Source organism: Pempheris klunzingeri, chromosome 6, assembly GCF_042242105.1.
Source record: "Pempheris klunzingeri isolate RE-2024b chromosome 6, fPemKlu1.hap1, whole genome shotgun sequence".
In the NCBI taxonomy this organism is placed as follows: Eukaryota; Metazoa; Chordata; class Actinopteri; order Acropomatiformes; family Pempheridae; genus Pempheris; species Pempheris klunzingeri.
In genome coordinates, this window is record NC_092017.1 from 22,852,460 (window position 1) to 22,880,251 (window position 27,792).

General features: G+C 41.0%; 1 protein-coding gene across 3 annotated transcripts in view; it reads left to right on the forward strand.

The window, feature by feature from the left end:
- The window catches only part of tie1 (tyrosine kinase with immunoglobulin-like and EGF-like domains 1), a 31,151-nt gene extending 3,706 nt beyond the window's left edge, over nt 1-27,445 (forward strand). The window contains exons 1-24 of one of the 3 annotated variants that reach the window (XM_070832299.1): nt 7,288-7,513; nt 8,767-9,063; nt 9,206-9,316; nt 9,491-9,646; nt 11,001-11,132; nt 11,802-11,942; nt 12,378-12,506; nt 13,118-13,263; nt 14,794-14,938; nt 15,116-15,274; nt 15,627-15,767; nt 17,206-17,508; nt 17,961-18,251; nt 18,779-18,972; nt 19,162-19,308; nt 19,397-19,460; nt 19,669-19,779; nt 22,001-22,191; nt 22,751-22,864; nt 23,618-23,688; nt 24,696-24,736; nt 24,935-25,031; nt 25,130-25,229; nt 25,917-27,445. In XM_070832299.1, the coding sequence (XP_070688400.1) occupies nt 7,456-7,513; nt 8,767-9,063; nt 9,206-9,316; nt 9,491-9,646; nt 11,001-11,132; nt 11,802-11,942; nt 12,378-12,506; nt 13,118-13,263; nt 14,794-14,938; nt 15,116-15,274; nt 15,627-15,767; nt 17,206-17,508; nt 17,961-18,251; nt 18,779-18,972; nt 19,162-19,308; nt 19,397-19,460; nt 19,669-19,779; nt 22,001-22,191; nt 22,751-22,864; nt 23,618-23,688; nt 24,696-24,736; nt 24,935-25,031; nt 25,130-25,229; nt 25,917-25,988 (3,411 nt within the window). In that variant the 5' untranslated portion in view covers nt 7,288-7,455 and the 3' untranslated portion in view covers nt 25,989-27,445. Of the gene's footprint in view, nt 1-7,287; nt 7,514-8,766; nt 9,064-9,205; nt 9,317-9,490; nt 9,647-11,000; nt 11,133-11,801; nt 11,943-12,377; nt 12,507-13,117; nt 13,264-14,793; nt 14,939-15,115; nt 15,275-15,626; nt 15,768-17,205; nt 17,509-17,960; nt 18,252-18,778; nt 18,973-19,161; nt 19,309-19,396; nt 19,461-19,668; nt 19,780-22,000; nt 22,192-22,750; nt 22,865-23,617; nt 23,689-24,695; nt 24,737-24,934; nt 25,032-25,129; nt 25,230-25,916 lie in introns of those variants that run through there. The other 2 variants (XM_070832300.1, XM_070832301.1) reach the window with 2 other exon arrangements.
- The last annotated feature ends 347 nt before the right edge of the window (nt 27,446-27,792 follow it).

Genomic DNA, 27,792 nt, shown 5'->3' on the forward strand with positions numbered 1-27,792 from the left:
CCGGGGCCTCTGCGACTGTAGTCTCAAGGCGCATTTGCACGAAATCTCTGCTCTTGCATTTTTCTGCCTTTCAGCACAGCGCTCCCAGGGTGTTATTCAACTTCCTTAAAAAACGCCTGTAATATTCCAGAGACATGTTGGCTGGATTTAGTACCACTCCCTTTCCACAATTTCCTTGATACCCATGTTCTGATGGGACAGATATTTTATTTCTATAATTAGGATTAGCAGTGCAAACTCGCATAATAATAGCAATGGACAAAACAGCTGTTCCATCTTTAGCTTCTGACTATGGCTAACAAAGTAAGAAATCAAACTAATAAAACTTGTGCCATTGTTTTGCCAATATTTCCTTTCATTCATTTGACATTCTGGCCACTTTTAGAAAGGATGTGAAATTTGTGTTTTCATTCTCATTTCAGCGCTAAAACCTGATCTGCCGCCAAATCTGTGACCAAACCAGAGACAGATGGACAGAAACGAGGGATGTTTAAAAACACTCTCATTCTTTTGGGAGCTGTATTTGATATGCAAAACAAGCAGAAATGTTCAGCTTCCTGGGTTTACATGCAATATTCAGCTTCATAAACAGATAATAATTGCAAAACCATTTCCCCATACCTGGGAAATATTACCTCCCCTCTTCTATTACTTATCTTGCTGTGTCTGCTGACTGTCTGAAATCATGTTATCCTACATGATCCTGTAGTGGAAGGAACCTGCACTAGAGGTCAACTGCATGCTGTTATGATTAGGGCTTCCTTAGTCTGATCCAGAGGCTTTCCATAACACCATTAATGAGGTGTGCGTCTGCGTGTGCACAGTGCATCTACCTGTTTGGGGTCAGTAGTCGGTATAACATCAACATCCATCAACATCCCTGACTATGTGTGGTGATAGGCCAAGATCATGCCATCCCCATTACCAGTGCCCCAGCCTCACCCCAGGAGGCAGACTGGGAGACTGGGGTTAGTGGGGGGCCTCAGCTCAGGGCCGTGTTGTTTTTTTTCCAGTGTGGGAGGGATGAATGGACAGGAAAAGAAAGTTTAGGAATATGCTCTTTCATCGCAGCTACATTTGTGTAGTGTGTGTGTGGGTGGGGGGAGGGGTATTGTATTATGAATGTGTACACATCTGTGTATACAGGTTTACATTAGTTACTCTGTGGTGTAGTGATAAAATAAATAAAACTGCAAATACAATTGCATATTACATATGCAGTTATTCATGCAAATCTTGTTGATTGAAAATGGGATTGTTGATCTGAGACTGCCAGTCAACACATTGTAGTTGCTTAGTCCTTAAAATAGCGATACAGACACATTTCAGTTTCAATAACCACAAACAGCAGTTACTGTTTTTACATGTTTTCAAGGTCAAAGTTCACCACTTTAGGGTTTGAATTTCTCTATCAACATACTGGGAGGGAAACACATAAATGTCACAAAATGATCAACTAGCTGGCTGAGCACCAGCAGTATTTTTGGAAGGACAGGTAGATAAACATGAGTAATTTTTCTCACGATCATTACTCATGACATTGGTGGAAATGACACTGAGTGCTCAGCACTCTCTGATTTTGTTTGTCAATGAGGAAACGTCATGAAAAGCGAAGAGCTTACTTTCTCCAGTTAACCTAAAGTGTGCATGTTGTAACTTTTTTTGAGTTCTTGACAAAAACATTTTAAAAATGAGCATTAAAGCCAGTCAAGGCATGTGGTCCTTCTGCAGAGTTAAAGCAGAGATTGCCTTAACTCCTGCTGTGCGAGACAACAGCTCAGTCACCACTGACTGATATCAGAAAGCAGTCATGTCAAAGCCGTAACACAGATACCATTTTTTGACAGTATAAAATCAGCAACAGCTTTTTTTAATGAGATGAATTAGACACATGGATAAAACTAACTGTGTTGTGGACCAGGAATGCTGCCAAGGGCCTTTTTTTCATCAAAAGTGCCGTCAGTTGATGACATTTATGTCAATCATCACTCCTAAGGCCTTAACATTTAGATCTTAATATTTAAGCAATTAAAATTTCAAAGAGTACTCTGATGAGTTCATATAACTAATTTGTAATGTTGGGAAACTTGAGATCTGCAAGTAACTGATATTTTAAAACCAGAGATATCGTCCCTTTTAGTTCCTTAAGCTTCCTTCCCTGAAAACCCCAGTGAGGAGATTGCTGGTGGAGCCTGAGGAATGGGAGGGATGAAAGGCACGTGGTGCTTCTGTGGAGAACTTGAAACCTGAATCATGAACTCTTTAAACCCGACAATATCTAATTTTGTATCACCCTCCTTTATCTCAGCTACATTTGTGTAGTGTGTGTGGGTGTGTGGGTAAAGGGGCATTGGATTATGAATGTGTATACATCTTTGCAAGCACAATGCTCAGATTTATATCATCCAGAGTGACATGATGTTAGAAGATAAGATAATATAGTATCTACATGTAGTCCAGATCTCTCACTGTGTATCTTATGAACTGTAGACATCCTGCTCACCCTGTGGCCATGCTGACTTTGTATATTCTTACCCCCTATCAGATCATTTCCCATCATCCCATGTGTGGATCCATCTGTTAGAGGCATGTCACTTTAAAGCTTACTTAAATGACAGTTCTTTTCTGTGAGAAAGTATACAGTGGAAAGTGACAGGAAGTGTGGGAAAGAAAAGGAAGCAACATGCTACAAAGGTTAGGAACCAACGTCCCCTTTGCCGACACACTCCCGTCTTCATGTCCTGTGGCCAAGGAGGTGGCTCAATGTCCTGAATCTTTCCTCTAGCGTTGCATCTCCCAAATACTCTAGTCAGAGGATCACCAGTCAGTTTTACAAATCTCATGACAACCCATCCCATCATTGTTCAGACATCTGCACCAAAGTGATAGACAGACCAGCTTTGCCGTTCTTACAGCTACGCTAGCATGGATAAAAACATGTGTGAGTTTGTGTGCATGTTTGCTGCATACCAAACCAAACACTGATATTGACATGGATTTAAAATCAATAGCCACAATCTACATGGAAGAATTGGAAACTCACACTCACAATATCCTGTGCAATACACATGTATATGTTTTATATGCATTCATATCTTTTCTCTCATATTTGTAGATTTGCATATATTTTCATATTTTGTTATATCTCTTGTATCTTATCTTATCTTATACCTCATCGCATCACCTATAAACTCCTTTTGCTGGCCTATAAATCACTCCACAACCCTGCCCGACAATACTTAACGGACCTCCTCCACCAGCATACCTCTTCACGGAGCCTGAGGTCTTCTGACTCAGGTCTCCTCTCCATCCCCCGCACTAGGAGGCAGACTTTTGGGGATAGAGCATTCAGTATGGCCGCCCCCACCCTCTGGAATGCTCTCCATCCTGGGACTCTTTCAAGATGGCTCTCAAAAGACACTTTGGCCTTTGGCAGCTAATCTGTTGTTTTGTTTTTGTTGTTTTGTCTTGTCTATAAAGCATCCTTGGGTCTTTTGAAAGGCGCTATATAATTTCAAGCTATTGTTATTATTATTATTATTATTATTATTATTATTATTATCATTATACGAACAGCACTGAGCTTACATGGTGGCCACATTCAGAAATGTAGGTAACATAACATCCCAGTGGAACATAATTAGCTGACTGTTCGCCAAAGTGAAATAGAACTGTAGCTGGGGTCGGAGCTGGCAGGTCCACTAGAAAAGATTTTTATCAAACAATAGTGACAAAATAATAAGCTCTGAGAAGGGCGAAATGGACAATATCAGTGCCATGTGAAGTGGAAACATGATCCGAGAGGGGACCCCCCAAACCAAATCCTGCTTATGGCCCACAAGACTCTAAGACTGACCCTGGATAGGGTGATAGTATGTTGACCTCCCAGTTTCTCACCATGTAGTGTTGGACATTTCCTTGCTTTTAAAAAACACAGATAGACCATATGCATGAGCATGAATACATTCAGAACCTACATAGAAAATAGCACTGGCGTTATCAGGGCATTAGAGCACTTAATCGTTGAGGAAATCCTACTTTGAAGATAGAGGTCTTTGAATTCTACTAATAATGCTCACACACATACCTATCTTGAAATCTGTCTTCATGTCTTTCATCATCTCATTCACTCCATCACTATTAACGCCGTCCTCTCACATACACAGGCATTCATGTAATCACACTTTCAAGTGAACATTCCCACTTGATCAGCGTCTCTCTGGGTCTCCATGATCCTCGGGAATGGACAGTGTGGGGAACGATGGGACTGAGGTCAGGAGTTTGTAATTGCAGTTGGGCTGATATGGAGGGGGGTGATTTCGGGGGCATGAGAGGTGTGAGTGACACCCTTGCTTAGGCTCCCAGGGCCCAGCAGGATCAGTGCGTGTGGAGCCAGGCCAGCTCCCTACACAATGAGAGGAAATGGGAATTTAATACAAACTTTCTCACAAAGTCTCAGAGACCTCCCGCCTCTGCTGCCGGTCTCACTTCCAGACACCCCCAGCTTTGCCATCACCACCTCCTCCACGACAACCACAACAAAATGTCAGAAACAACCAAAACATACATGGGAGCATGCTGCTGTTGATTTACTGACACAATTTAAGTGACGTTTCCCCAAAATCTTTCAGCTTACCACAATGACTTTTCTCAGTTAAGTGTGAAAAATTATGCTTTAGAGTGAGAGTAACATACAAACATATACGTGAGGTGTTGCATTCCCTAATGAAATGATTACAATTAATGAAAAATCAGAGTAGTTCATGTCAGTGCTGACAATACCTTACACAGATAGCTGGTTTGCTGACACAACCCACTGTCACCAAGAACACTAAAATTGAAGCAAGCGTTAATATTGGTTTTTATATTGAGTCATGCATTTATTTCAACTTAACCTCAATCAAAATGTGTATACTGCTCTTTAGATTGTTGCAGTAATTCAAAAGCAGTCACAGCTCATAAGAAGACACATACATGTAATTTTAAAGGCATACACGTCTAAAATGAACCAGGGTTTAACAAGATTGTTCTAGGTTTGCATTGTTTGCTGACCTGTTTACGATTGGGGAAGCACTATTGTGCTTTTTGAACTCGGCCAGGAGACACACTGAGTCTTATCTTTGTCTGGTAGTGTCATGAAGCAAGTGCCCGTCACTCGAACAACAAACACAGTTCATAATTACTACAGGACGACAAAGACTTTCGGATACAATGGTTAGTGGTTTAGGAGCACAGAGTGTCCTCCACCCTGCATGTCCAACCCACTAGAATAATTTCCTTCTCTATTACACTCTCTGACACACACACACACACACACACATGCAAAATGTATACACATGCAGTTAAACTACATATGCATGCTTACAGTCTGTTATTTCTCCCTCACTCCAATGAACCATTGCATATGCACACACATGCACATATATGTACATACACACACTCACAAAAAAGTACCCCATCCTGGTTTCTGGCTGCTGACAGCCTTAATGCAGCCAGAGGCTGAAGCATCTGTGTTGACCCAGCCTTTGGTCTTTTCCCTTTTGGCTTCCTATAGAGGCTCCACCAAGCTGTGTCTGCAGCACACAGCACTTTTCTGTCTTTACAAATCTTCTTTTGCTTTCCGTCTTACTTGTTTCCCTGAACTCTAACCACAGATTCTACAAACTTCTGCAAAACCTGCATTAATTATCAGAAAATCAACCCAATTGTGTGCAAAACAAGTTTGACAGTATAGTTTGGTGCATGTTGTCTCATTGTACACCATCAGCTGTACTGTACATATGTGCTGCACCACAACCGTGCAGTTAGTCTTTCCTTGACGGTTCGTTGTTGAGTCCATTTATGTCTGTGGTTGTTTTTGAAGTGTAAGAGGAAATAAGAGAGTATTTTAAAAGACGTTGTTCTTGCTTCTGGGCTACAGAGGTCACGCTAACAGGTCAAAAAGACAATACAGATCTGAGCCAAACGCAGGCGCCAAGACCCGTTGTTTGCCAAGAGTCAAGATGGAAACACTGTGATTTGTAGACAAAACAAGTCCAACCAAGGTATACGCATTACAGTTTCCATTTGATTTCTTTTTACTTCAGCTAATTGAACCAGCAGAACATCTCCTACCTCAGATTGTGGTCTTCAGTTTGTCATTCATTCACTATTCGCATTGTACTTGGTAGGATTTGACATTATTTACTTTTTTAGGTTGGACATTGAGGTGCCCATGCTTCGTAAAGAATTATTTCATTCTGCGTTTTTTGACGATCCGGCACACAATCCAATATTCTTCGCAGTTTAGAAAGCTATCTGAGCCCCTGAAATCGAAAACAGGAAATCTCGAACAATAAGAAGTTGAGTCAACTTCAAGTTGATTGTCTGACGCCGCAAGGAAATGTAAAGAAAACATCAAATCAGCCCGGCACTTTTTGCACAGAAAATGAGAAAAGGCGTGTGCAGTTGTTCCAACTGGAAGTCAGGCAGCACAGCACTTTTAAAAGATCGTGGAAGAAATGTCAGAATAGACACAACAAGCATATTGTTCATCATTTCCTGAGGCTGAGTGATTATAACAGTGAGGGAAGGGGGAATCTGACCATCAAAGCTGCATGGATTGTAACCAACTTATTGAAGTGAAAGAACAAAGCTGTTGCATTTGGCAAAACATGATACCAGCTGCTGCATTTGTGTTCTGCAGTATCTCTACAAGGAAAATCACTGCAGCAATAAAATGCAATTTCAGTGTCAGAGGACACATAGGGGGGTGCAGGGTGTTGGTCTAGGCACAGAAATGCATGTAAAGTGTGGGCATGTTGTGCTCAGTACACAGTTATCAGGGTGTAGTAGTTACGTTTTGATAACATGCTCTAAAGTCCTGGTCCTTCAAAACAAGGGGACAATATGTTTCGTATCATTCAGAACTATAATACTCAATTTCAGTATTTCAGTTTTCAATACAAATATAGAAATGATAGAAACATCACAGAACTTTAGACAATCTTAAAACTGATAACCTTGCTATCATGTCACTGCTAAAACAGTAGATATTCGTGAGATTTTACAGAACCAATTGTATGTGAAGACGGACTGAGTGGTTGGCATTGTGATGGAACAAAAAGTGACAGAGTTTAAACTCATAAATACATTAATCGGAATCGGGGAGGTCTGGAGCGCCAGCAGTCCTCCGCTGTCTGGTGACGCTCTTCCTTCCCTTCCCACCCAGGCCAAGCTGAGCTTTACGCAGGTCCAACTTTGTGTTTAGTGTGACGGACCGCGTTACTATCTCTGAAAGCTGCTACACAGGAGCGCTGTAGTCTTTACCGAAGAGATTTTACACCTGAACTGGAGCTCTGGGTGATTCGCCGAGTTATGCGTAAAAAAGCGCACCGCTCGTCGTGACGCAGCGTCACCGTTTTGGATGTACAACGCTCCCTGTGAATCCGATTTAGTAACCACAACTTTTTCCCAATGAGGATTATAAATATCATGAGGATTTTGTGGCTGTTGTGCCTCCTCGATTTATCAGGTAAGGGGGAGATAGATTCTTATGGCTGTTGGGGTACCTCCTCAACGGAGCAAGATATTAAAGAAATGGGACGTATACTGAAAAATACCAATCTCCTTTCAAAATCTACACTATTTGATTTTTGTTATGTTTTGCTTGTCATTTTTGTTATGTTGAATCATTTATGTTTTGTTAAAATCGTAAATACTTTCGGTGTTTAGAAAGTAGATGTCTGAACTCTGTGGGGGAAAGGGAGCTCATCCATGCTTCCTGCCATTGTTCTGTGGATCTGGAGCTTAAATACCAGAGAGAAGGAACGCTGGACAAACTAATATTATTGAATTTGGCGCTTTTATCCAGATAAATACATTCCTAGGGGCTTTTATTTGTTTTTCAACCAAATGTTTTTACAAGTGGGGGCTAATATAACTACTGTGTCATCACCTATGGCAGGTGTTACACTGAAATTCAAGTAATACTGATTCTTGTGGGCTGCTTTGATTTCATATTGTAGAGGTACTTCATGTTTTTAGATGTTCTACACTGTCATGTGTATGAAAATCAATTAATAATCCAGAAGTGATTTTTTGGCATACTTTGACTGAAGCACGTGGCTGATGTTTTCCACTGTGAACTGACTTTAATGTCAGAAACAGAACTGGTTTGCATTTATATGTCGGAATAGAAACATTTCTATTGAAACCAGAACTAGTTATTACTAGTTACTAGTACTAGTAATTGAATAGCAGTGTATGGGTTAGGGGCTAGCACATCATTATGTAGATGCTAAGACGGATGTGACCATGATTTTGGACCAGCGTAACACTTGTGTTGATTTTATTGAGTATTGCAAAACTCCAGTACACCTGCAGTGAAAATGTTCAAGACCATATTCATATTATATATATTCTGCTGTCAGTTATCTGAATCTCGGGAGACCTCAGATTTGTGATTCAGATAACTTAAAACAGATTTCATCATCATATTTTTAAGCAGCAGCTTAACCTCTTGCTCAAAATGTGAAGCTGCACAAAGTAACCAAAGACACATGCAGTTATTGGTGTTCTGCCGAAAGAGTTGACTTGTCTTTACTTTCCTAAATAAGAGCAAAACATAGTCATGTATTTTCATTAGATGTGATGCTGCCCTGACTCAAACGAATTGTGAAACCTTGTTGTATTCTGATAATCAGGCCAAACTCCCTATGACTTTAATAACTTTCCTGTATGTCAGAGAATGCCAGACTGTTTCAAACCCTGCGCGCTGTCCTACAGATGCTGTGATCGACTTGACCATGATCTCCACAGCAGAGGCCATCAGCGTGAAACACTTCTCCATCTCTTGCATCAACGGAGAGCGCAGCCCTGCCCAGGTTGTGCTGGACATCAAAAAAGACAAGAAAATCCTCATATTCCCCAAAGAGCCGAGTTTTAAAGTGCAAAAGCCTCGAAACAAGGAGGTGGTGGCCAGAGACTTCCGTGACCTGGATAATATCGGCATCTTCTATTGTGAATCCACTCAGGAAGTTCCCCCGCTTGAGACCGTCACAATGATCAATAACTTTGAGAGAGGTGGGTTCATGGAACCTACACCACTGTATTTTTTGTGTTATGACCAAGCCTAAAATATGACTCTATTATTTATACTCACAGTTTTCTCTTGGATTGTGTGTCATGATTGGAAAATAACAGTATGTATCTGTGCTCTTCATAGCAAATTTTGTTCCAACTCACCTTACACTGACTGCTAACAAAGGAGAGACGGTTGACCTCAGCATGCAGCTACTCAGCTCCCAAAAGAGAGACGTTACCTGGAAGTACAACGGTAAGACAGCTTACACAACTCAAAATGGAGGCAGGAACTTTAACTCGTAATGAAAAGGCTGTCCTCCATTAAGAACCACACAGTTACTGGTTTTTGGTTAAGGAACTGAAGGAAGATTACTTTTTGACACACTTGAAAATATGCCATTAATGTTTTTTCATGTTTTTTGTGCAGGAAACTACAACTATATGACTCACTGGAATGATATGATCAACCGCACTGCTGTTCTAACAGTGGAGAATGCCAATTTTGCCAATCAAGGCATCTACAGTGCCAGCTACGTTGGGGACAGCCCCCTTCAGGGCGCCTGGATGAGGCTCATCGTCAGAAGTATGTTGGATCTTGGCATTCACAGACATAAAGACAGAAACACACACAAACACATGTACAACGATCTACACCCTGTCTGATTATCAAGGCTTTTACAACAGTTTTTCAGGTGCTTACTGTCTTACTGCACATTCTGTTACATTTTCTGATAGCTGCTGTGGCAAGTAATGGAGTTGCTGTCTAATGCAGTGAGACTGCATTCAAATAAGACAAGCTCAATATCTATTGGTCATAATAATGGTGACACAAGTTGCCTTTACGTGTTCACTATCCTGCCTCAGCAACTTCATATGTCATGTTAGGTCAGTTAGTTGTCATGCCATATAACGTTAATTAGATACATTAATACAGTCACACTCTGTATGGATAGGCTACATATCTTCTCATAGCTTCCAAGCACATGAGTGTAATAATAATAACACAAAAAGATTTAAAAAAAAGATCAGATCAAAGTGCTTTACAAGAAAAAAATAGAATAAAATCACATACATAGATCTTAAGAAACAAAATGTACCAATAAAGAAGAATAATTTAGCTTAAACTGCCTTTATATTCTTCACAAATGTCAATGACAGCAGACAAGAGGAAAATATCCGGATACAACTTAGAATAAACAAATGAGTTAAAAAATTCCTGAGAAGAGGACATGGAGAAGTCACTGTGCCCGGCCAAGAAACACTCAAGCACATAGCCTCTGTATGGATTAAACAAGAGATATATCTCTATATATCGCATTAGCCTTATTTTTAATAGACAGACGTAAGATTGGTTTTGATCTTTTCATCTAACTTTCGTCAAGAAACCAAATAAGTACATTTCACCAAATGTTGAAATTTACCTTTAAATAACTACATTTTTGTTAAAAGCCAAAAAACAGTGGGGAGTTGGTTTTGAGGTGAATTCAAGCTTGAACGTGACATGTCTTTTTACGCATGTGTTTGTTTCATTTCCTGTAATAATTCTCAGCAGTATCAACACCATCTCCACCCTCCACCTGTTCTCCTTAGAGATTCCCCTTTTTTCTCTCTCTCTCTCTCCATATCTTTGTATTTATAACCTGTATGTTCACTTTGAAATTCATATAATGAATTCTACAATATAAAATGGCCGTCCGTCTTTGACAAACTGTCCAAAATACAATACAAATGCACGGCCAAAGTGCATCTAAATGATATGATGTGTATTTGAAGTCTTTATGTTGTTTGTCCACATTCTCTAAGATGGTCAATAGCAGATGCAATCAGAACATTATTTGGGGTTTAATGGACAAACCAACGACTAGCATGTATGGATTTTGCACCCTACACTCAACACATGTTGCTCTAATAAAAAAAAAAACACTTTTTCTCTTTAGACTGTCCCAGTAAGAAGTGGGGTGTTAACTGTTACAAGGACTGTCCCGAGTGTCTCAACAGCGGAGTGTGTCACGATAAGATCGGAGACTGTATCTGCCCTCCGGGATTCATGGGAACGCGCTGTGAGACAGGTTTGTACTGCACTCGATACAGCGTCCTCACGAGTACCGTATAGAAATGAAGGTTTTTGTGTGTGTAAAGAAGACAGACGGACAGAGAAACAAAGTGAGAGAGTGACAACATGTATGAAGTCAGATTTCCAAGATATGCCAAATAGCATCAAACACAAATTACAGATAAGGCTGATAGGAATCTCATTAGTCTTGTTGTAACCCAACAATACTATAAAACACTGGATATTAACAACACATTGTCCTGGGTTTAATTGGTGACCCTACAGTTCCACTGTAAGTTAGCAGTACTGTGTCTGTGCTACATTGACCCCAATTGGGTAAATTTTGACCAGTGATTTTGATTGTGGGTGCATATATTGAGTACTTATTGTTAGCACTTAAAGTAAGGAGACTACAGGTGAAGTAAACTACATTTAAATGCCAAATATTAGACCGGCATTACATTACATCATATATTAGCAGCACATTGCATAGTATTCCAGAGACAGTATGACGATAATTCAATCAAGTATAATTATAAAGTCAAAAAAGGGTTACAGTATTTTGGCAGACTAGTTGCATTGTCCTCTGTGGTGTTTTGCATGGCAGGTTGGGGCATGATACAGCAAAACTCAAGGAATTTAAATAAAAACATTTGTGAATTTGTCTTTCTCTGATGGTTTGCAGCCTGCAGGGAAGGAATGTTTGGACGAAACTGCCTGGAGTCATGTGGCTCTGAGCTGAACTGTAAGGGGCTTCGCTTCTGCCTACCAGACCCTTACGGCTGCTCCTGTGCCAGCGGCTGGTTTGGGAGCCGCTGTGACATGGGTGAGCACTACATCACTCATGTTTGTCACTGTATTTTGAAGCATCCGCACCGGCGACAGCCGTGGTCTGAGGTGTAATACTCTCAGATTCTCCGTCCATCCATCAGTCCCGTTCTTGTGAATGAAACATCTCAGGAAAGCTTTGATGGAGTTCCTTTAGATTTGGCTGAAGCGTCCACTTGGACTGGAAGGATGAACTGATTAGACTGTCACTGTGATCTCATAATCTTCTACAAAAAGACTTTTCTGACCATAATTCAACACCATGACTCAGGAGTAGAAGAGGAGAATGTGACGATATGGCACATTTGATTTGATACTGAATTGGTGACACTAGTCTATGGTCAGGACACACAACCAATGAGGCAGTAATTCTAGTTTTACTGAAGTTATATGAACATAGGTTTAGCAACAGTTTTCTGTTTTCTGTCATCAGCCTGCCATAATGACATGTATGGGCCAGACTGCAAGCTGAGCTGTAAGTGCCAGAATGGAGGAGTTTGCAACCGTTTCAGTGGATGCCAGTGTCCCACGGGGTGGAGAGGACAGCACTGTGAGAAGTCTGGTAGGTGTTGCCACATAATGTTAATCCCTCTTTTGCTCCATTTTATCCACTTTTAGCTCTGCCTCTTCAGTTGAATGGAATTGAGTGCATTGATCCTTTATATACACTCTCGCTGCTCATCACTGGACAGCACAATTCGATACTCATCATCCTCCATCTGAATACCCCAACCTTCTTCCTTATGATGACAGTTACAAAACTAAAAAAAAAACACACTTGCACCCTCAAGGATTACATTTTACATGCATCATACAATACAAGCTGGCTTCATCGGGGTTTAGCCTCCAACCCCAATTAAACTCTGATGAAGCCAGTTTGACTGGTAAAATATTTAGTTGTGTTTAATTGTACATTATCCTTGAATCTGCAACAAAAATCTTCATTTATGGAGATGTTTTCCATTTTTCAGTAAAATATATTTAGGATGGAAATTTAGAAAATGAGGCATATAGTAGCTGTACACTGCTATCTGGGAAATAAAAACAAAAAAACAAATCTTCTATCAAATGATTTTTATCTATCATCATTTTCTCTACTGGCACATCATTTTCCTCTGTCACTATCTTTGCTGTCTGTTACTCATCTCTGTTTCATGCTGTGTCCTTTCTCAGACCGGGCTCCCCAGATCTTGGATTTGGAAAGTAATTTGGAGTGGAATCTGAACTCCAGCCCCAAGATCTTTTGTTCAGCCACAGGCAACCCCCTGCCCAGCCACAACAGCTTTGAATTGCGAAAGTTGGACGCCACTGTGCTTAAGGTAGGAGGACCTGCGGTTGTTTGCAACACTCCTGCCAATATAACATGTAGTAACCCTGAATGAAAAGAAACAAAATACAAAGGTTGGATAACACTAAAGTCAAGAAGGTCAGGCAGAGATTAAATAAAGACCCCACCGGGAGAGAGCGATCCAGTACAGTGCTTCCCAAACTGTGCGTGCTGTCAGGACGGACGAATGGTGCTGCAAGACTTATCATATCATTTTCAAAACAGAAGAGAAAAGCGACAAATACCAAAATCACCACATTTAAAAGTCTGTTTAATATGCAGCTAATGGCATGACAACTTGTGGTTGCCAGTTGCCAGTGCCCAAAGAAATGTTATGTCCCCAACACAGTGTGAGTTGACTGAATCAGAGCCAACCAATAAAACTAAAGTCATCCCTGTTATACATGAACACAAGACAAGAAGGTTATCAGCGGAATCAGACCTGCAGGCTCACATGTCCCATTAAACTGCCTCTAACCTTTTTTTTTTTTGTTTTGTTATATTTGTTTGTCCTTGTACCCTTTAAATAATAAGCTCATTTTACTTTTTGGTGAAAAAGAAAGAAATAAGTTTAACATATTAGCATATTTCATTTTGTTTTGTTGTTTATTTAATTTTACTTTCTTGCCGGGGTTAGATGAGAAGATTGATATTACTAACGTGTGTTCACTGTGAAGTTGGAGCCGAGAGGTGATCAGTTTCTCTTTGTAAAGACTGGAAGCACAATCTTTACTACAGTCCAAAAAGTCCAAAAATACACCTGCCAACTCTTCTAAAGCTCACTTATTAACACGTTGTGTCATGTTTGTTTACTCCATACAGAAATAGTTGTGGTTTTAGTGGGCGTTAACAATTTCCTGGTTTCTGTCAATGTGAGGTTGCAAGACAACCAGACGAGAAATAGTTGCATTACGTAACTAGTATTACTTTTGAATTGTTATTTTTACATCTCTGTTTGTGTATAAATGTTAATAAGTGCTTTAGCAGCGCTGATACCCAGAGTTTTATTGTTCTTTGCAGAGGGCCGGGCTTGGTTTTAGTTCCAAGCTAATCGTACAGTCATGTGTGTTAAACAAAATAAATAAAGGAGTTTGTGGACCTCCAGGAATAATGTCAGGTGCTGTAACATCAGCTAGAGAATGAAGTTAACTGCATTGTGCCTTTAAGATTGGGCTGATGATCACAAGGTTGAGTCAAACTCTGAGGAAGTCAACAGCATAATGTCCTGACCAGATAAGGCCGTATCGCTCCACAGTACAGCACTTACCACGTGTTGCCTGTAAGTGACATGTTCAGTTTCTGTATTATTCTTTCTGTGCTTTTCCCTTTATAGTAGAAACAATCTGATGAAGAGTTGTACCAGTACTTTCCACAGAAACAAGACATTTTTCACAGTGACCACGTTCTTAGCGCAAATCCAAGCAGCAGCAAAAATAGGCACAGGAAATGGAAATGTGTTTTTTTTGTTTTTTTTTGTACTGTGCATTGCGCTGACATTTTGTGTTTTGTATTTTACTCTCAGGCCTCTCGCACTATCATGGACTCAAATAAAAGTACAGCCATGTTTGAGATCCCTCGTCTGAGTGCTCAACAGGGAGGATTGTGGGAGTGCAGGGTGTACACCGATGGAGGCTGGGACTCCCGCAAGTTCAACCTCACCATTAAAGGTCTGTTTGTGTGGTTACTACTGAGTAAAATTTGAATTGATAAGCAAAGAGGAAAAGGTAATAAATTATGGCCATTTCCAGTGTGCAGGCACATCATAATACAGCAAAAAAATACATAAATAAATATCATACAAAACAAAGATTTAAATGTAAAAATCTTTTGCTGTGTCTACTCAGAGCCCCCTGTGCCCACCACTGCTCCCAAACTGCTGGAAAAAAAGAGTAAGCAGCTGCAGGTGATGCCGGTGGACTCCTACCGAGGAGACGGCCCCATCGTCTCCACCAGGCTCCTCTATAAGCCTGTGGAGAACGGAGACTCTTGGTCCTCCATCATAGGTAAGCCAGCAGAGATGTCATGCTGCCAGCCTTTATCCCAGAAAGCAACATTAGCAGATGATTTTTGTAACTTTTATTTCATTCCACAGTAGCAGCAAAAGCAGACACTGTAGTAAGCAAGATCAGTCAAAGTTATAATGTATTGCAGTTACAGAGTGAAACAATTAATTGCTTTTTGTAACCTCAGTGTTTTTAATATTTTAGTATGGATATTCTATGTATCTGTAATACTTCCATAGATGCGTTTTAAGCCAAATATTAACCAAAATTTCTGCAGTAATTACTAAAATATGATATATATAATAAGTATAATCATATATAATCAGCATTTCCCACATCCGCTTTCTTTCAGTTTATAGTGAAAAAAAGCCCATCAAGCTGGTGAACTTGGAACCTTCAACACGCTACCAGGTCCGTGTCCAGCTATGTCGTCCTGGGGAAGGAGGAGAGGGGGCGCCAGGGCCAGAGGCCATAATGGAGACCGATTGTCCTGGTAAGACCCACAGACAACTGGGCTGTCCAGTTCATCGGGGTCCCGCACATGCTGCACATGAGTATATTTATCTGGAAATATTGCCTGGGAACAAATTTCTATAGCCCGGACCACAGAACTTGAGCAAATGTTATTATCTTGTGTTTGGTTAGACTAATAGTAAATTTGCTGAGTGGTGCTTTTCCCAGGCATTAAGGAGCCCGTTGCCTTTTCCCCAGTGAGCATATCTGTCCTAATGACTCAAGTATGGGACAAATATAGAAAGCTGCAAGTGGAAGGAAATTATCTGTGGGCACTTCTTCGCTTAAAAAAAAAAATATATATATATATATATATATATATATACTGTTTTAAAAAGGACAGTTGGGATCAAAACAAAAGTAACAAAAATCATTTGTCTGTAGAGTCACAAAAACTACTTGAGAATAGTAAGAATTCAAGTGGCAGAATCAGCGACTTGATTGTGGTGCAGAGGGGCAGAGGATATCTGAGTGTGTGAGTGCAGAAAAGCTCATGGAAAAACCTGAGATGGGAAAGTTGGTGTTTTGGAGTGCATAGTTAGACTCTTTGGCAATATGTAGTGAGTTCCATGTGTAAAAGGAACAAATTTTATTTGTTACAAGGGAACGTTTTTGTCTCTTGCACAAGCAGAAACTATTTGTAATAGTGTATTTAGGGACTCTTATGCCTTTAAGAACAGTTACAGTTATGGACTGTGGAGTGCAAAGTCATATCTCTACACTTTCCAAACACTCCAGACAGGTTGTGGGTAAATCACAGAGCCAATAGTGTCCCATTGCCACACTACATACTCACTGTCTACAGTATGTGCGATATATTAATCATAGCACGCTGTTTTGCAGTTAGTATACACAAACTCCTCATTACTAATGCCGATTTGATTAACAAAAGGGCAGCAAATGCATTACTTTTAGTTTTTGGAAGTGTTTCCGGAGCTATTTCTCCACCATCCACAGTTACTTTTCAACTTTTCCACCTGTGAGCTCCTCCATTTCCTTTATGCAGTGCATTGTGGGAGAAAAGTGTACATCACTGTACACTAAGAGCACCCTTCAAAAATCAAGGGTTTTTATTATCCACACTGACTGTTTTGAGTGTGCTTTATCTGGTCACTTTCCCCGTGTGAACACACTACATACTTTAGGTCTGCTTAGAATTAGTATGTAGTTTGGATTTGGGACATGCAACCACATTCAGATCTCCAATCAAACTGGACGTCTTCAGACTGTGAGCTAACAGTCCTAACTCCTGTACAGCAGCCAATTGAAATATAAATTGAGGTAATTCAATTCACTTCTAAGTACTTTATCCGCCCCTCAGGCGGCAAATTTGAGGGGAAGCATGACTGACCTAATGAGAGAAATTCAGAAGGAGCTGTTAGTCCCCTCAGCTCACGCTGTGTTCTCTGTTGCTGCAGAGCCCACAGTTCAACCTGAGATTGACATCAGCTCGGTGGAAGGCCGCAATGCCACTGTACGCTGGCGACTGCCCACCAACAATGGCGTTAATTCTGCCACAGCCAGTGGCTTTTTAGTGCAGCTCTTCGGGCCGCCGCCCAACAGTGAGAAACTACTGGAGGAGACCACCCTGCTAAATGTGCTTTCCACAAAGTTCCACAACCTGGAGTACCAGCAGGACTACACCGTGGTGGTGCACCTCATCAACTGTTGCAGCCAAGGGCCGCCCTCCAAACCCTACCACTTTCGCATCAACAGCCAGGGTAACTAGAAACTCTGCTGTTCATAAGCAGCAAGGAAGGCTCCTTGTACATGTTGCTCATGAGTATTTTGTTTCACCGGGAAATATACAAGATAAGTAAATTGGGTGATGACAGCTTCTTGGACTCGCTGTAAATGCTCAGAAGAAGAGTAGGATTGGTGCTTGCTGGTTGCTCGGTGACTCTCCCTTTCTGCCCACACACTTTAAAAGAAAAAGTTAAGCAGCTGATAGGTTAGGTGTCGACAAATAATCCAGTTGTAATCATTGGAGATCAACAAGTTTGTTTGCCAGAGGTCCATTGGATGCTGGTGAAACCTTGTCTTTGGTATGAAAGCTTTCCCAGAGCACCCAAGCTTAAAACCCTGTGACTGGAGCAATCATTTTATTTTAGAATATAGTTTTCACAGAATCACTGTTGATTGCCCTAACTATAAAATTCTGTCTGTGTCTCAGGTCCATCATCCCCACGTAACATCCAGGCGCTGCCTCTGTCCATGTCAGCCATCAAGCTTAAGTGGCAGCCCCCTGAAGATCCCAATGGAGGTATCATTAAATACATCATAGAGTACCAGCCAGTCGGCCAGGGGATCCCTCACCCTTGGGTGGACACAGACGATGGAAACAAGACGACCAAAGATGTGACAGCGCTCAACAGCAGCACGCTCTACCAGTTCAGAGTGAGGGCTTTCTCCAAAGTGCCAGGAGAGTGGAGCAAGTTTGTTCAGGCGACGACACAAGGAGACGGTGAGCAGGAAGCCTTTTTTCCGCATCACCCAATGAAAACAAGTTCACAGGTCATTTTCAAGCGTGACATGTTGGTATTGTTTTATCAATTCAAATTTACATGACAACTTACATTTTAAAAGATTTAAGACCTAGATATGAGCTGTCAGACCATAAAAACCTTGTTGTAAGCTTTTCCTTTCTGGGTTTTCACAGCAGGGCACCAATAGTACAGCCAAAAAAAAAAAAAACTGGATTGCTGAAATATTCTCAAAAGTGTACCGATATGGTTTTTATGGTTTCTTGGACATTTATTTTCCATGCCTGGAAATTTTCTACATTACTGGACTTGTGGTCAATATTTGGCTTTTCCCAGGTGGTGTTGAAGAGGACCACCCACACAGAGACAGGGATTTACCCCGGATAATAATACATAGAAAGCCTATTTATCTCCACTATCTGAAAATCATTCACATCTCTTACTTGTTTTTTTTTTTCTTCATCTTCCTGCCCTTCTGTCCTCCTTTTCTGTCTCTCTGCCAAAAAAGGCCTTCAGAGTTTAATCCCGACCACCCAGGGTGTGGTTGGGAGGCCTGCTGGAGACAGTTACCAGCTGCTGGTGGCAGTGGTGGGATCGGTAACTGTCACCTGTGTGACTATCCTGCTGGCACTCTTGGCTCTTTTCTTCATCCGCAAGACGCTGCTCAACCGTCGACGGACATTCACCTACCAGTCTGGATCGGTAAGAACGCACCAGGGTTTGTTTGAGACTTTTTTCATCAGAATTTTGGAAAGCTGAGGGATTTTCTGAGCCCCGGCTAGCATCAAAACTGATCTGACAGAGCTCAAATGTGTTTTGAGAAAATCCTACTTTAGAGAACTTTAATATATTAGTATTTATTTCCGCGCTTACGACTGTTTATACCCGCAGGGTGAGGAGACTATTCTGCAGTTTAACTCAGGGACTCTGACCCTGACACGGAGGCCCAAACCAACGCCAGAGCCCCTCACCTATCCAATCCTGGAGTGGGAGGACATAAAGTTTGAAGATGTCATCGGAGAGGGGAACTTTGGCCAGGTGTTTAGGCTTACTAAATATTTAAAATTGACTCCATTGGTCACAGCCTTTTGCTCATAGGGTTAAACATTCACTGTCTCAAAACCAGGTCATCAAAGCCATGATCAAGAAGGATGGCAATAAAATGAGCGCCGCCATTAAGATGCTGAAAGGTAACGTTGGCACACATCCATGCAAACACTCACAAACATACACAGATACTGTACATGTATCAAGCACAAACACGGCAACACAGAGAAAATATAACCCCAGTGCAGCACATCCTTTGACTGATGTGGAAATTTCATTTCAAAGGCGCCAGCTGAAGCTGCTTTGCTTGCACTTTGTTTAACGATGCTGTGTGTGCTGATCCTCCTGCAGAGTTTGCCTCAGAGAATGACCACCGAGACTTTGCAGGGGAGTTGGAGGTGCTGTGTAAACTAGGCCAGCATCCCAACATCATCAACCTGATAGGAGCCTGTGAAAACAGAGGTGAGTGAGCGACACCTAGTGGCTTTTATGGATGCTGATGTGCTTTTGAGATGTGGCTTTTGAAGACGTTGTGATGATTATCAATCAATGTACTGTACTGTTGAGATTTTCCAAATATTCAAACGATCTAGATATATTTGCCAGTACATTTTTGTTCAAGATATGTCCACTTGACATTATGCTGATATAGTAGTTGGTGTCCTGCAGATAATATCCTGAGCAGATCCTACTACCCTACTTCCTTTCCTATCCTGATCCAACTTACTGTACCCCTTGCATGTAGTACTGTAAAGGAACAGGTTAAATTCTTCCTGCTTGAGATCCACACAGATCCTCTGTCACCGGCACCTGAAAATCACAAAATTTCATCCAATCTAAATATTCCTTGCCTGCCAGAAGCACTTTTCACTATCAAGTTTGTTTGATTTGTCCATGTGCCTCACAAGCATACTGCTGTGTCATGTATTTATGTATTTGTACAAGGTTTCCCAAGCCTCAGTTCTTACCATGGAGTATCACTTTCCCACGGCTACATCCAATAGCTCCTAGATTGAATAATTGAATTGCTTTTGTTTGATCAAAGATTGATAATGTATGAGAGAGGAAGTCTAGCATGGAGAGTACACCAGTGAGGATATTACCAATCCAAATCAGCCTTGAAAAATAAGCATGTGACTAATTCAGCGCGTCTCCCCAGAGGTTTCACTTTCAAGTAGCACCTGCCTCCGAGGAGCTTCACTCCTCGCTGTGTTTACATCTGTAGTTTAACTTGGGTTTACTTTAATTCAGTGATAAGTATTAAAAAAGACATATATTCTGCACCACCCCAACCTAAACTAGAACAATAAAACCCATTCTTGTGAATTAAACAATCTTCAATCGCCTTTTATGATTTAAGGAAAGAAAGGAAGGAAGCAAGGACGGAAGGAAGGGAGGTTGTGGGGAAGAGGGGAGGGAGGAAAGCAGGCTGGGAGGTAAAGATGGGAAAATAAAGCTGTTCAAATGTCTTCATTGCAACAGAGAAAGTTACTGGCATTGGTAACATAAGCTGTTACTCAATTGCTGTTCTTGGCATTTTGGGAGATTTCTGGTCTCGTTTTTTTCAGGCTTTCATTCATTCGATCCATTCAGCATCTGTGGGTAATTTCCAAAAAGAGTAGGGAGAGATACCTGGTGTTGTTCTCAGCTCATATACTTTCTCATCTTACAAGGATCTGGAATAGATTCACTCTTCAGATATTAATATTGTGCAAGAATTACGTGTCATGTGTGCAGCGGGATTCCAGCTTTGAATTGCTGAACGGCAGGACAGGAGGAAGAAACGAACCCAGAGCATTTATGATAGATACTAATCTGTCAAGGGGAAGATAAAGATTGGAAAACAAAATAGCCAGCAACCTCTAAATCAACTTTTATTGCGCGAAATCATTCAGAGCATTCATTATTTGATTATACAGTGAAAAAGTAAGCCTGCCCAAAGAGCCCAGGAGAGTTTGAGCGAAAAATCTTACATGGTTTCATTGTGAGCAAAGAAGTCATTTTGGACAGATGTTCCTGTAGGACACACGGCTTGTCCTGATTGACATAACCTCTTGTAGCTGAGAGGGAGAGTAATTGTATTAGGTTCCACTTGTTCAACTAGCCAGTGTCCATCGCTCTGTTATTCTTTCCTTCCACATATTGGTATTAACGCATTTTGCTGGCACTCTCCTCCTGGTCCTGGTGAAAACAACATGAAACTCCTCCAACAAGCACAAATGCCTCATGACCTGTAGGAACTGAAGCCGCCATCTATTAACAAAGCCTCAACCATCTGGTTGAGCTCTGTTAGGATTTCATGAAAGGCCTGGTGTTGAAGGCCAAGCCCCTTATCAGCTGTAACTGGGTCTCTCCCCAGCCTATTGCAGGCAGGCCAGCCAAGGCCATAAATACAGGTTTTGGGGAGAAGAAGAAGACATTCTCATTGTTAAGAGTCTGGCTGAGTTGCTGACATCTTGTACACGATGGAAGTGTTTATTAGCAGTGACCTTAACCCCATTTAATCACCATGTGCTTTTCCTGTGATGTCGATACATTATTTATTGTTTAAATGAGTGAGACTGGATCTCATATTAAAACATTAAACATCATGGAAGGATATTCATGACTTCCATTTACTTCCATACAATACTGTACATAACTATATATGCAGCATATAATGTTACCTTCTCTGTGTTTTCAGGTTACTTGTACATAGCCATCGAATACGCTCCCTATGGTAACCTTCTCGACTTCTTGAGAAAGAGTCGAGTGCTGGAGACCGATCCTGCGTTTGCAAAAGAGCATGGCACTGCTTCCACCCTCACCTCCCAGCAGCTGCTGCAGTTTGCCGTGGACGTGGCAACGGGGATGCACTACCTAAGCGACAAACAGGTAGGTGGAGAAGGAGGGTTGTATAAGTGGCTGTTTTTCATATTTAACTGCATGGATGAGAGCAGTTTCTTGAGTTTTTTTTTTTGCCTCTGTTTTTAAACTCTCATCACAGGATTTTCATCAAGTTGCCCCGTGACATTTGATGTTAAATTAATACAGTGTTTTGTAATTGATGTCATAAAGCCAACCGTGTTAAACGTGTAATAATTCAAAAGTAATAACTGCTTATAAAGTTAATGTAAATGATTATCCAAACATATTATTATATTAGATGCTTGTTTATATATTTGATCAATTTAGAAGCATTTTATAATGCTTGCTTGAGCTATTACATCATCCAGATTCAGATATGACATTATCACTACAGGACTTTTTGGAACTGTATAGAAGATTATTCAGAAACATTGTGATTGTCTGTTTGAACAGAAACTGCATTTTTTTTTGTTATAAAAAATAAACATTTCTAAACGTATTTCTAAAATTTATTGAAAAGGATTTATACATTAGGCCAAGTATTATTATCAGTAATAACGCCTCTCCTCTCCTCTCTTGGTACTAGTTCATCCACAGGGATTTGGCTGCCAGGAATGTCCTTGTAGGAGACAACCTTGTGGCAAAGATAGCAGACTTTGGCCTGTCCCGCGGTGAGGAAGTTTATGTTAAGAAGACAATGGTGAGTTTGCAGGATCATTCACACCTTTTTGTTTTTTAGAAAATATACATTTTGTCTCAGTTTCAGCCAACAGAGGGCACCAGTTGTTTGGGAGAAATTAGTATTCATGACTTTCCACCGTAATACAAGTGGTTTAATGCTATTGATATCAACTGCTATTGCATCTGTTATGGTAATATAGCACATTCTCAGATGCAGTAGGCCGTAACTAAATGTTCCTCTGGGAAATAGCAAAAGACTCATCAGTTGCAGTACCAGTGGATCTCTGCAGCGCAGTGTAATATCTTCAGTCTGCTCATTTAAATATCTGGCAATTTGTACCCACTCTATGGTTATTACTTTATTGTTATAGAAACAAAGACATTATTTTAACCAACAACATATTTTCAAGATTACTAGCTCACTGCTGTTAAGATTTTTATGCATTAGTTATTCTCTAGTATCACGTCATATTATATTCCAACAACCAAACGAAATCATTTATTTTCAGAAAGCAGCTGAGAGAGTCTGATAATAAGTGAGTTGACCTATAGAGGGCAGTCATGTGTAAATATCAACTACAACAGCAGCTGCACTACATGCGTCATCAACTTGTGGCACCACAGTCATTTAATAACAGAGATTTAAGATTATTTTATGTATTAATCTTTTAGTATTAACATCCACAGCCAGACTCTTCATGTATATGAACAAGTTGATATGTCAACATACTGCAGCAGAAGGTTTGACGTGAATCTGTCGCTTGGTTTTCAGGGGAGGTTACCTGTACGCTGGATGGCCATTGAGTCCCTGAACTACAGCGTGTATACGTCCAAGAGTGATGTGTGAGTTACAGCGTCAACTCATCTGTTCAGCTAACACGAGCCGTGACTTTAACTCATGCGCTCACTGCCACAGGTGGAGTCGTTTCAAAATACAAACACATCTCAGAGAACTTTTAGGGCACACTGAGAGGCATGGCAGGCTTCTGACGTTACATACTGAAAATTATTTCAGCCACTAGTGAAGTTTTGATTATGTATCCGTACGCCTGCCAACAGAAAACAACAAATCATCCCTCTGTCACTGGGGGAGTGATAATAGTGTGCTGTGTAACTGATAAGCACAACCAGGAAGCCTTGGGTACAGTTTAGTAGACAGACCGAGACGTTGGTCTGTCAACTGCAGACTATTTATACACAGCAGAGAGGAAGCTGTAAAGAGAATAGGACAGCTAGCAGAAGTATGAAGGCCGTCTATAGGGTCAGAGACGGTTGTAAACATTGGTAAGAGAAACAGAGAGACAGAGAGCAAGATAAGAGACAAAGCAAGATTGTAGTGCACGGAAGAGAGGAGATTAACAATTGATAAAGGGATGGGCTGACATCACAACCAACCCTCGTCTACCACTCAGTGGTTTTCTCTGTCACTCTGTCACTAATCAGATCGCAGGAATGATGGTGGTTTTATGTTGCTGAGACACTTGGTGGTTTCCCAATTCCCAGAGATTAAAATTTTCAAATAAGTCATGCATTTTTAAAAATAAAGTGCATTGTCAACACAAGAAAATGAAGAGGTTTCACGTGTAACAGTGGCACTTGTAGTTTCACGATACAATCATTTTAGGGTAGCTTGACTAAGTACTTTATATGTACATTAGCAGCTATGAGATGATGCTAGGTTATTTACAAAACCTTAACTCCCATATGATCAGCAAAGGATGAAGTCATTAACTTGTTGGTTCTATTATGGTTGAGGTGTTTCTAATTAAAACCTTATATATCCTTCCCATTTCCCTTCTATGTCTTCCCTAATTGACAAATTGTTTTGGTCTGTACATCTTCTCTGGCAGGTGGTCTTTCGGTGTTCTCCTCTGGGAAATTGTAAGCTTAGGTAAGTAAGAATACAGCCTGACATGGACCCAGTAGTTTGGAGCCCATCAGCTCCCATTTATGTAAATTCATAATACAGTTAAAAGTACAGATTATATTTGCCAAGATATCTTACCTTATGCAGATGGCAATCTTCATCATTGCTTTACTCATAGTCACTGATGATAAGTGCATTTTCCTCCCCTTCTTGTGTGTGTAGGTGGCACACCATATTGTGGAATGACATGCGCTGAGCTTTATGAAAAACTCCCACAAGGCTACAGAATGGAGAAACCCAAAAACTGTGATGATGAGGTGTAAGTATTCAGTGTTTGGTAGCAGATGATGAGCTTATTCTCTTTCATTCCTCTATTTTACCATGTTTGTCAATGTCAATTTCTCTGTCCTTGTCCAGCTATGAGCTGATGAAGCAGTGCTGGAGGGATCGGCCCTACGAGAGACCCCCCTTCACCCAAATTTCTGTCCAGCTAAACAGGATGCAGGAGGCCAGGAAGGTAATGCTGCATTCACACACTGTCAGCAAAAAGGAAAGTATAGGAAAATGTCCTGTTGTTACCACTTGGGAATGTTCAAATATTACTTCAAGATTGGTTAGCCCATTACTAAAACCATAGTCACATCAGATAGTGAGAAAAGTAGTCTAAAATAGGTTAAAAGTTACATATCGGTGTTGCTACTGGAATTAATTTGCACTGAACTACTGAAAATTGTTGGTTTGTCGACACCACTGTGTATAGTTCTTCTCACAAAGTGTGCAATATCAAAGCAATCAATCAATCAGAAATTCCCTTTTGCCCATAAACAGTATATAAGAAGTGGACATTGCTACCGTGCTGCCTCTTAATGGTTTGCAGACTGCTGTTTTGAAACCTTAAATTTGGCATTTTGGCAATTGCCATCTTCGTTTTTGAACCAAAAGTGACATTCATTCTGCAAAGACCCTGCCTCTGATTGGTTAGGTTTAGGCATGACCTGCATCTGGTTGGTTAGTCATAAGATAGTCCCGCCCTAAAGCATATCCTGCTTTATGGTTTATTTTACTCTGAATGGGACCATAATTTACAAAAAGAACATCATGCTGGATTGAACAAAACTTGTTTTGTCGTCTTCTACTTCTTGTATACAGTCTATGCTACAGCTGTGAGTATGACGTGAATCACAAGCTTTTATCCATCCTCTAGGCTTATGTGAACATGGCTCTCTTTGAGAACTTCACCTACGCTGGGATAGATGCCACAGCCGAGGAGGCCTGACTACCAGCCCCCCCAGACCCTAGCGTGCCACGTAGCTCCGAGAGGAAGTCCCGAGGATGGTCGCCGCGTTACTGCCACCTCCCAGCCGCACAACGTCAAGACAGGAGGACCAGGCGCTCTACCAAAGCCACCCAGCTATAGATAGAGGACTGTGAAAGGACACTGTGTGGAGGAATCAGAGGTGTTAGGAGATGAGGAGTATTGCTGGGCCTTGGATGGAGAGAGGTGATTGCTGTTGGAAATACTGACTCCCAGTAACTATAACGCAGTCTCAGAAAGAAGACACAACATTGTACCTCTTGCTTTTTTACAAAAGTTGCAATGCTGGACCGTTTTCTCTGAGTGTTGACAAGAAGTGGCAAATAAGGAGCTATGTGACTTGCTGAAACACCACAGGGTCTGTGGGGTATTGAAGCTGGACTTTATTCCCTCTCCAGAGGGAAGTCTTTTCATAAAGGACACAATGTGGATCACACACATTCAAGTTCTCAGACTTAGAAAAGGATGAAAGACACAATGTAGCACTTAAAACCAGCGTCATTTAAGTAATCTGTCTTTTTCTGTTTGCCTATCACTGCCATGTGAATGTAACTACTACTGTATGTATTTTGTCTCTCTTTAAAGGACCCATAGATGTATCAAAGCCTCCTATTCTAGTGTAGTTACAGGCTATAAATACATCCATGATAGATGGTTCATATCTTGCATGTAAAGCTCCACCTGCAGAGTATTTGTTTGGAAAAGGCTTCTAATACAGGGCAGATACACCAGCTATCACCATTATAGTTTATTTTTTAACACAATGCAACATAACAACATATATGGTAATATATCCATCATATGAGAATGTACAGTATGTTTTCATTAAATGGCCCCTTGAATAAAGGTTTTGTGTGGTGACTGGACTCATCACCACAACTAGATGTTCCATTTGCCAGTTATAATCTGCAGTTTCAGTGACGGTGATGGGACTGACTTTACCAAAGATTACCCTGTTGTGTTTTTGTTGTTGGTGTTGGTGACCTGCTGAATAGTGAGCCTGGTGGGAAACCACAGGCCAGGATACTGAGGGCCAAAGTGTCCCTGGAGAGTTGAGGAGCACTGAGCTCCCCTGCTGCACAGAGCTGATCTGTCACTGGGTTTCCTCCAAAAACCAACCACAGGCACAAAACTGTCTGTCAAACATGGTCTCAGAGGGCCAGCTTCCTGAAGTCTCCCACGCAAAGACTATGACAGACACCGGCTGTGCAAGGCAAGTGTGTAATAATGGGAACAAGACATTTATTTTTATCCCCTGGAAAGCCCATCTTTTGACTATCAAACTCTTGCCCCATAGGCACCACTGTGACCCTGTCCTGTCTCAATCACACACTGATATGAAAAGACAAGCATCTGAGGAAACATCTAAACTTATTTTCATCTTCAAATGTATTTTTTTTAGGGCAAAAGAAATGTTGAAATCCAGGATTTTTACAGACAGCGTCGTTCACTGCCCTCAACCTGTGGACCTCCATAGGTTAGCAAGAGCCGTGTTAGCAGAGCAGCACAGTCTGTGAAAATGTCGGATTTCTTTGATTTTGCATCGACCGCTGTTCGTATCAGTCTGGGCAGATAAATGCGAAATCACGTTAGCTTGAAATGTGGCTCCTACAAGTACGTAGGTTTAGCTTGCTAACGCTAGCTAGCTAACTAGCGCGTTGGATGCACGTACAGCTGTCTTACCGTTAGCTGTGACGTTTTGTCACGGCTAACTTTAACGGAAACAGCTAACTAAGCTAACATTAGCTTAAATGAAACGTTCAAG